At 43.3% G+C, this 9,644-nt stretch overlaps 1 protein-coding gene across 1 annotated transcript; it reads left to right on the top strand.

The window, feature by feature from the left end:
- The first annotated feature begins 353 nt into the window (after positions 1-353).
- LOC118398688 (phosphoglycerate mutase 1) lies at positions 354-8,837 on the top strand. Its single transcript, XM_035794276.2, has 4 exons — positions 354-617; positions 2,088-2,362; positions 7,488-7,668; positions 8,057-8,837. Exons 1-4 carry the CDS (start codon positions 479-481, stop codon positions 8,224-8,226), a joined length of 765 nt encoding a protein of 254 aa, XP_035650169.1. The 5' UTR covers positions 354-478; the 3' UTR covers positions 8,227-8,837.
- The last annotated feature ends 807 nt before the right edge of the window (positions 8,838-9,644 follow it).

Below are 9,644 nucleotides of genomic sequence, written 5' to 3'. Positions count from 1 at the left end.
ACTTAAACTGTCGTGATGACTGAATTATTCTGAATTATTCACCCAATTGATCCAAGGAATGTGACAAATCAGGCGAGATTGGGGTGCTGGTAGTTAAGTATTCTTTCATAACATTTACAATCCTTCATCATTTTCAGTCCAAATTCAGTGGTTGTTTTTGATGCCACTGAAATGTGCTAGTAGTCACATTGTAGGTATCAAACTACAAAACAGCTATAAAATACCTGTTCCCTATGAAGGTCATGGGACCTTGTGCCCGCCTACCTTTATTTCATTGGTCGAGAAATATTCAGGAAGTAGGTCTACTGCAGCGGGATCCCATTGGATTGGTGAGAAAACATCCAATCGCATCACTCGTGTCCTCAAGCTTCAAACGTAGTTAGCTGGGTCCTGCCATTCTATTGCTTCTTTTCAACTTGAACAGCGGCGTTTCCTCCTTATATACGGAGCTTGTTCAAATTAAGATACTTCTATCACTATGGCCGCCTACAAGCTGGTGTTGATCCGCCACGGCGAGAGCAACTGGAACCAGGAGAACCGATTTTGTGGCTGGTTCGACGCCGATCTGAGCGAGACTGGAGAACGGGAGGCGAGGAGAGGAGGACAGGCCCTGAAAGGTGGATTCTAGTTCTATTTTATTTGACCAGCTAGTTACTTACATTGTAGGATACCTTACCAGACACAACACATCAAATGTGTCCTCACTAATGCAATTGACTGATTGTACATTTCCATTCTCTGTTTATCGAAAGTCCTGTGGCAGCAGCGACTACAGCAATTTCAAAGGCTGAGTGCCTGCACATTTGACATTTTTTTTGCGGCTTGAAGGGATCTCAACTATTATTGATGATTTACAATCAAACAGGTAGATGTGAAACCACTTTTTACCAATACCAGCAACGTTACGTGACAACTCCATCGATTTGACATAGGATGGAGGTGTGTTTTGGTGGTCTCCCGGTTGTCAATCACGCCCTCATTTCCACTTTGACCATACCCGGTTCTAATAAGGAGTCCATTCAGTGCACCCGGCTATGGCCTATTACGTGAATGGTCAAAAGCGGTGAGGAAGGAGCGTATTTCTCAAATCGAACAGCAATCTTCGACTCTCGTTCATGTTGTCAACAAGGCAGCATGATTCACTGGGAAGGCAGATAAGCTTTTGTATCAAACGCAATCACTTTTGCATGTGAACTCAGAATCCTACTCATTACTCAACGTGCTGGTGGCCAAAACGGAGTCACCTGGCTCACGCCCGGGACGCAGCCGGTTGCAAATCGAATGCAATCAAACGCCTACCCGGTTCACTCGGGATATTAATAAAATGCCCTCTGGTGACCTATTAGTTCAGCCCCCTTTCACTGTGGACAAATGAGCAACGAATATCCCGACTCCACCGCTTTTGACGTCAGCTTTTCCGAAGGATATGAACCTGCAGTTCTAGACGTGCTGCTTCGTACAAGTACTACAATCAAGCCTTATGGTATTGGTTAGGGAAATATGTGGTGTTTCTGACTAAAGTCATATTTGGCCCAAAACGAAGACTTAGTAACCCATGCTATGTCAGCTGATGAATTTAAACAGCAACGTTTTTTTTTTATGTATTTTTTTATTTCACCTATATTTAACCAGGTAAGCTAGTTGAGATCAAGTTCCCATTTACAACTGCGACCTGGCCAAGATAAAGCGAAGCAGTGCGACACAAACAACAGTTACACATGGAATAAACAAGCGTACGGCCAATAACACAATAGAAAGTCTATATACAGTGTGCAAATGGCATGAGGAAGTAAGGCAATAAATAGGCCATAGAAGCAAAGTAATTACAATTTAGCAAATGAACACTGGAGTGATGGATGATGACATTGCTTGCTTGAATTATGTAAAAATAGTCTACAGCAGTGTCAAGGTGTTGTACTCTCCATCATATCCACTCCTGGTCCTGTAGACCAAGCATAAGCTTTTGTCCCAACCCAGAACTTGACCATTGGTTGATTTCCTAGTCTTACTCTGTTGATCCATCTGTCCATCCACTCACCCACAAATCATCATGAATCGAATGCGATCACAACCTTTCTTTTCCTCAGATGCTGGCTATGAGTTTGACGTATGCTACACCTCAGTTCTGAAGAGGGCCATCCGCACTCTTTGGCTGTGTCTGGACAGCATTGACCAGATGTGGCTTCCTGTCCACCGGACCTGGCGCCTCAATGAACGCCACTACGGTGGCCTGACGGGGTTAAACAAGTCAGAGACTGCTGCCAAGCATGGAGAGGCTCAGGTGAAGATCTGGAGGCGGAGCTTCGATATCCCTCCTCCCTCCATGGACCCAGACCATGACTTCTACACTATCATCAGCAAGGTGAGGGACACACAGACACGCATTCACATACACTCACTATTATGGATAAGAATTTGCCTGATATATGGCATCAGACAACAACAGAATATAAATATTTCTTTAGGCCAGCTCACTCACATTGGGAAGAGCCTATAGTGGAAGTCTTGACAGATTTAAATGTTGACGATTGGGTTTCTCCCTGTGCTAGTATGTTGCTAGTATGTTTCTGAGGGCTACAGTAAAGCACGTCTCAAAGTATCACCATGTGTTTTGCCTAGTTCATTGATGCACCGGCCCCTTAACAGGAGAGATGATCAGAGTATGGGCTGTCTGATTACGTAGATGCCAAGGCATCTGTCATGGCAACCCTGTGTTCTGTGAGAGTGGTAGTACCAGAGACTTATGGATTGTGTGTTCTGCTGAGGAGTGCTTTATTTGCTTTTTGGCAAACTCCAAGCGCGCTGTCATGTACTTTCACTGGCGCCGACAGAGATGGCCACTTCGCGTTCTTAGGAAACTGCAGTATTTAAAAAATATATTTTTTGTGTTCTTACACTTGTTACCCCGGGAAATCTTAAGTCTTATTTTATACAGCCGGGAGGAACTACTGGTTATAAGAGCAACGTCAACTTACCAACATTACGACCAGGAATATGACTTTCCCGAAGCGGATCCTCTGTTTGGTCCACCACCCAGGACAATGGATTGGATCCCAGCATGCGACCCAAAACAACAGTGCCGCAGAAGGTGAATATTACCCACGGTGAATATTAAAACCTTCCCCAACCAGAAACCGTGGATTGATGGCAGCATTCGTGCAAAACTGAAGGCGCAAACCACTGCTTTTAATCAGGGCAAGGTGACCGGAAACATAACCGAACACAAACAGTGTAGCTATTCCCTTCAAAGCAATCAAACAAGCTAAACGTCAGTATAGAGACAGAGTTGCAATTCAATGGTTCAGACACGAGCGGTATGTGGCAGGGTCTACAGTCAATCGAGAACTACAAAAAGAAAACCAGCCTCGTCGGGGACCCCAATGTCTGGAAGCAAGACAAACTAAACAACTTTTTTGCTCACTTTGAGGACAATACAGTGCCACCGACACGGCCTGCTACCAAAACCTGCGGGCTCTCCTTCACCGCAGCCAACGTGAGCAAAACATTTAAATGTTTTTACCCTTGCAAGGTTGCCGGCCCAGACTGCATCCCTAGCCGCATCCTCCAAGCATGCGCAGACCAGCTGGCTGGTGTGTTTACGGACATATTCAATCAATCCCTATCCCAGGCTGCTGTTCCCACATGCTTCAAGAGGGCCACCATTGTTCCCAAGAAAGCTAAGGTAACTGAGCTAAACGTCTATCGCCCCGTAGCACTCACTTCCGTCATCATGAAGTGCTTTGAGACTAGTCAAGGATCATATCACCTCCACCCTACCTGACACCCTAGACTCATTCCAATTTGCTTACCGCCCCACTAGGTCCATAGACGACGCAATTGCAATCACACTGCCCTAACCCATCTGGATACCTATGTGAGAATGCTGTTCATCGAATACAGCTCGACATTTAACACCATAGTACCCTCCAAACTCGTCATTAAGCTGGAGACCCTGGGTCTCGACCCCACCCTGTGCAACTGGGTCCTGGACTTTGAAGGGACGCTCTCAGGTGGTGAGGGTAGGAAACTACATCTCCACCCCGCTGATCCTCAACACTCCTCAACACTGGGGCCCCACAAGGGTGCGTCCTTTCCTGTACTCCCTGTTCACCCATGACTGCGTGACCATGCACGCCTCCAACTCAATCATCAAGTTTGCAGACGACACTACAGTGGTAGGCTTGATTATCAACAATGACGAGACTGCCTACAAGGAGGAGGTGAGGGCCCTCGGAGTGTGGTGTCAGGAAATATAGAGTACAGTATATACATATACTTATCTACTGCATCTTGCCTATGCCGTTCGGCCATCGCTCATCCATAAATGTATATGTACATATTCTTATTCATTCCTTTGTTGTGAAATTGTTAGATATTACTGCATGGTCGGAACTAGAAGCACAGGCATTTCGCTACACTCGCATTAACATTTGCTAACCATGTGTATGTGACTAATAAATTTGATTTGAAGAGTGGCTTCAGTCTGGTCACTCTACCATAAATGCCTGATTTAGTGGAGTGTTGCAAAGATGTGTGTCGTTCTGGAAGATTCTCCCATCTCCACAGTGGAGCTCTGTCAGAATGACCCTCGGGTTCTTTGTCACCTCTGACCAAGGCCCTTCTCCCCCGATTGCTCAGTTTGTCAGGGCGGTTAGCTCTAGGAAGAGTCTTTGTGGTTCCAAACTTCTTACATTTAAGAATATTTGAGGACTCTGTTCTTGGATCTTCAATGCCGCAGACATTTTTTGGCACTCTTCACAAGATCTGTGCCTCGACACAATCCTTTTCTCGGGGCTCTACAGACAATTCCTTCGACCTCATGACTTGGCTTGGTTTTTGTACTGACATCCACTATCAACTGTGGGACCTCATAAACTGGATTGTGCCTTTCCAAATCATGTCCAATCAATTGAATTTACCACAGGTGGACTCCAAGTTGTAGAAAGATCTCAAGGATGATAATTTGAAACAGGATGCACCTGAGCGCAATTTCGAGTCTCATAGCAAAGGGTCTGAATACTTATGTAAATGAGGTATTTCTGTTTTTTTTTTACATTTCTAAACGCCTCTTTATGTTATTGTGTGTAGATTGAGGAAAGAATGTATTGTATCCATTGTAGAATATGGCTGTAATGTAACAATGTGGAAAAAGTCAAGGGTACTGAATACTTTCTAAGTGCACTGTACGTACATGCATATTTTAAAGGCCCAATGCACCCGCTTTTATCTCAAAATCAAATCACTTCTGGGTAACAATTAAGTACCTTACTGTGATTGTGTTCATCAATGCTTAACAATAAATAATTGCTTCTTAGCAGGAGCAATTTCTCAAGCAAGAATTTGTCTGAGTGAGGAGGGGAAAACTAGCTGTTATTGTCAGGTTTGGAACTCTTTCTTATTGGTCTTAATTAATTTACCACATGGTGATGTCACCAGACAGGCAAACTCCATCCCACCAAAATGAGCTGAAATTAAAGGCCGTCTTTTCAAACCAATCTTACACTAAAATGGCATTATCACCATATTCACAGTATTATTCCAATCTCATAGTGTGGAAATATGCACTCAGTGGCCAGTTTATTAGGTATCTTTGCCTCCAGAACAGCCTGAATTCTTTGGGGAATGGACAAGTTACTCCATTGGTGTCAAGGAAAACATTCCCCACACCCCCGCCACCAGCCTGTACCGTTGACACCAGGCAGGATGGGGCCATGGACTCATGCTTCTTATGTCAAATCCTGACTGCCATCAGCATGACAAAACAAGAACCGGGATTTGTCAGACCAGGCAGCATTTTTCCACTCTTCAATTGTCCAGTGTTGTTGATCGCGTACCCACTGGAGCCGCTTCTTGTTTTTAGCTGATCGGAGTGGAACCCGGTGTGGTTGTCTGCGGCAATAGCCCATCTGTGACAAGGATGACGAGTTAGGTGGTCCAAGATGCCGTTTTGAACACCACTGTTGTACAGCGCCATTATTTGCTTGTTTGTGGCCTCTTGTTAGCTTGCACAATTCTTGCCATTCTCCTTCGACCTCAACAGCTCGTTGATTTCACCCACAGGACTGCTGCTGACTTTTGTTTTTTTGATTGTCGCACCATTCTCGGTATCCCTAGACACTTGTGTGTGGAAAAACCCAGGAGGCCGGCCTTTTCTGAGATACTGGCACCGACAATGATACCATGCTCAATGTCATTCGTTTTGCCCATTCTAACATTAAATCGAACAGTAACTGACTGCTGCTATGCCTTCATGTAGCAAGTGATGGCCACCTGACTTACTGTCTATAGGAGCAAACCATTTTTGTGAACTGGGCAAAAAACTGGCCACTGAGTGTGTGTGTATAAAAATTGTGCTGGGCCTTTAACAAAAAGAGAATTTGTGTGTGTGATATCTTTTTGTATTCATGGTCTTTTGGTGTTTCAACTCTTGAGTTAATCTATTGCAGAGGAGTGTGATATAGTTCAGCTGGGATCAGAATCAATTGGTGAAAGTGTCATTTGCACTGTCGGGTCGCGTTTAAAAATCACCAAGTAGGACTAGCAGAGGCATGGGCCTACTGGTCTTTATGCTAAACGTATGGAAATATGCAATGAATTTGTCTGACTTGTTCAATGTAGAATCAAAAGCACTGGACAGTTGCTGTTTTCCTTCCCCCAAATTGTTTCATTTCTGTATTTTTATTGTACCCTTAATTTACCAGGTAAGTAGTAGAACACATTCTCATTTACACCAATGACCCAGAGAGTAGTTACAGGGAGGGGGGGGGCGAATGAGCCAATTGGAAACGGGGATGATACCTCTAGCCACCTAGCAATTTTATAACTAGCTATAACTAGCCATTTCAGGCTGTCAATCAACTTGAGTTAGACAAGCTAGCTACTACCTTAGCTGGCATGCCTGCTGGAAAGGTTGTCCAGCTCAGTTGGTAGAGATGGCACTTGCAACGCAAAGGTTGTGGGTTTGATTTCCCACAGGGGACCAGTATGAAACTGTATGCACTCACTACTGTAAGTCACTCTGGATAAGAGCATCTGCAAAATTACTTAAATGTGAAGTGTTGGTAGACTTTAGAAAAGCAAGAAATTACTAAATGTACTGAATAAAACTCTCATTCCTTTCAATATCTTAACCAGATTTGAACAGAAGCATATTTAGTCAAAAATAAATAACTCCATTCAGTATAATAGACAGCTCGAGATATGCAGAGAAATGTAAGCATAATGGTTATGACTCCCAACTTCCAGCCATCAAGTTATTTGTACCCCCTGAGATTTGGGGTGCAATTCTGATTTCTTACTAATTGGTCTTTTGACCCATCTGTTCTTTTGCCAATAATTGGGCAAAACATCAGAATTGGGTGAAAAAGGGCTTTATAAATGCAATTGATTGACTGAAAGCAATATGGTGGTATGAGGGTTTAGGCCCAGGTTGCTGTTAGGCATTTTTCGGTTTGTTGACATACTAAATATCTCCATCTTTTATTTAGGACCGTCGTTATGGAGACCTGTCGGAAGAGCAGCTTCCATCCTGTGAGAGCCTGAAGGACACCATCGCCCGGGCACTGCCCTACTGGAATGACGAGATTGTGCCCCAGATCAAACTGGGCAAGAGGATTCTCATCGCTGCCCATGGCAATAGCCTCAGGGGCATTGTCAAGCATCTCGAGGGTAAGTAGTAAGAACTGCCTAGAACTGTGATCTCTGAAGAGCCACAGGATGTGCAGGCTTTTGTTACAGCCTTTCACTAATACACCTGTTTTGAAATCATCAACTTTTCATGAACAGAATTAGTCGGATCAGGTGTGCTTATGCTGGGCTGAAACGAAAGCCTGCACACAGTTTCTCCCCAGGACTGGAATTTATTCTGCTTGGTTTCTAGGAAGTACTGGTCTGTGGTAGTATCGTTTTACATTCTAATCTGCACATATGAAATGTGAGTGTCATCTGTGTGCTCCTTATTTTTTTGTTTACACTTTCTTTGTTGTGATTGTTGTGATTGTTTAATTTATGTTGTCGTCACTGATTAACCATAACCCCTATGTGCTGCTCCCTGCAGGTATGTCTGAGGAAGCCATCATGGAGCTGAACCTGCCCACAGGCATCCCCATCCTGTATGAGCTGGACAAGAACCTGAAGCCTGTCAAGCCCATGCAGTTCCTGGGGGATGAGGAAACTGTCAGGAAGGCTATGGAGGCCGTGGCAGCCCAGGGCAAAGCCAAAAAATAGAGGGAGCACTTTGTGCATCGTGGAGTAGGAAGTTGTGCTTATTTACAGATCTAGGATCAGATTTTATATTAGCCTCCCATCAATTCCTAACCTTCCGTAGGAAGCATGTAAAACTGACCTTAGATCAGTGTTTCTGGGAAGCTTCATTCTACTCCATTTGGCACAGAGTAGGGGTAAAGGGATATGGGTTGGAGGTTAGTAATACTACAGATCTCAAAGGAGCTCTCACACACACACACTGTATTTGCAGTCCAAGAAACATAGCTACTAAGAATGTGTTCGTATTCAACCCTACTGTGCATAGAAAATCTAACAAATGTGGATTATAAAGTAACTAATAAATTAGTATAGATTAATATTGACCAAGCCACTTCTATGGGGACAACTGACTACACTATCAAATCAGTCATCATTCCACTGGCTTATTGTGTCTTTCCCTGTTTAACAATGGAACATTGAGATTACGAATGTGATGAAGCCTAATTTATTTGAAAATATTTTGTCCTGTGTTACCATACTTCCTAGTCTCGCTAAAAAATAGTATATTTAATGTTATAGAAGAATATTTGCACTTTAAAAGTAAAGTTATTTACACTAAACACGTAAGATTGTACTATTTTTTATTTTCCAATGTGCTCTGTTTCTGGTCGTACAATTCTCTGTAGAACCACTGTATCGGTAGTTGGAAGACTGTTTCCATCTCCTTCGAGAGCCATGGCAGAGACTAAATAACTTTTTCTCCTCTGACCCCCTAGCCTTGGATGCTACTTCTGTGTGTCATTTACATGTCTAGTACTACTGTGTGTGACATGTCTTTCCATCCCATTTCCTGGTGACTATTGTGGCACGTGGCTACTGTTTTGTCAGTGGGATCAAATGTTTGGTACCTGCTATGTCAGTCTGTTTCTGCTTCATCAGTGGCATTCAGGGCTAAACATTCATATTTCACAGCATGAAATAGATTGCACACGACAGACCAACTCTCCTCTTCTATGTCCAAGCGAGCTGATTCTAAACATTACATTTTTATCTGAAACTTTGAGCATTCCGCAACTTATGAATAGGCTTCATGGTGGAACATGCATTTTACTATAAGTTTACTTTTGCTACCCTGTATGCTGCTGGACCCCTCTAAATGGGGAAACTGCAGTGTAGGTACCTGCTCCTATAGGATATGCTGCTTATATCCTTCCCCACCCATTCCCAAAGCTTTCTCTTTTGAAATGGTTGGCAATCTTATGACTGAAAATAAGATCATTTGGAATAATGTAATAATTGCAATGTACTTTTTAATGTACAGCACTGAAACCTGTGCTGAACCAATAAATGTGTGTGGGAAGAAACATGATTTGGTCAGTTTACCTTTTTTTAAATTGTATTTTTATTTAATTTTATATATCTTTAAATGTTATTGAAGT

Source organism: Oncorhynchus keta, chromosome 2 (genome assembly GCF_023373465.1).
Source record: "Oncorhynchus keta strain PuntledgeMale-10-30-2019 chromosome 2, Oket_V2, whole genome shotgun sequence".
NCBI classification, from domain to species: Eukaryota; Metazoa; Chordata; class Actinopteri; order Salmoniformes; family Salmonidae; genus Oncorhynchus; species Oncorhynchus keta.
Note: the sequence above shows the minus strand (reverse complement) of the source record. Positions and strands in the feature narration are given on the sequence as shown.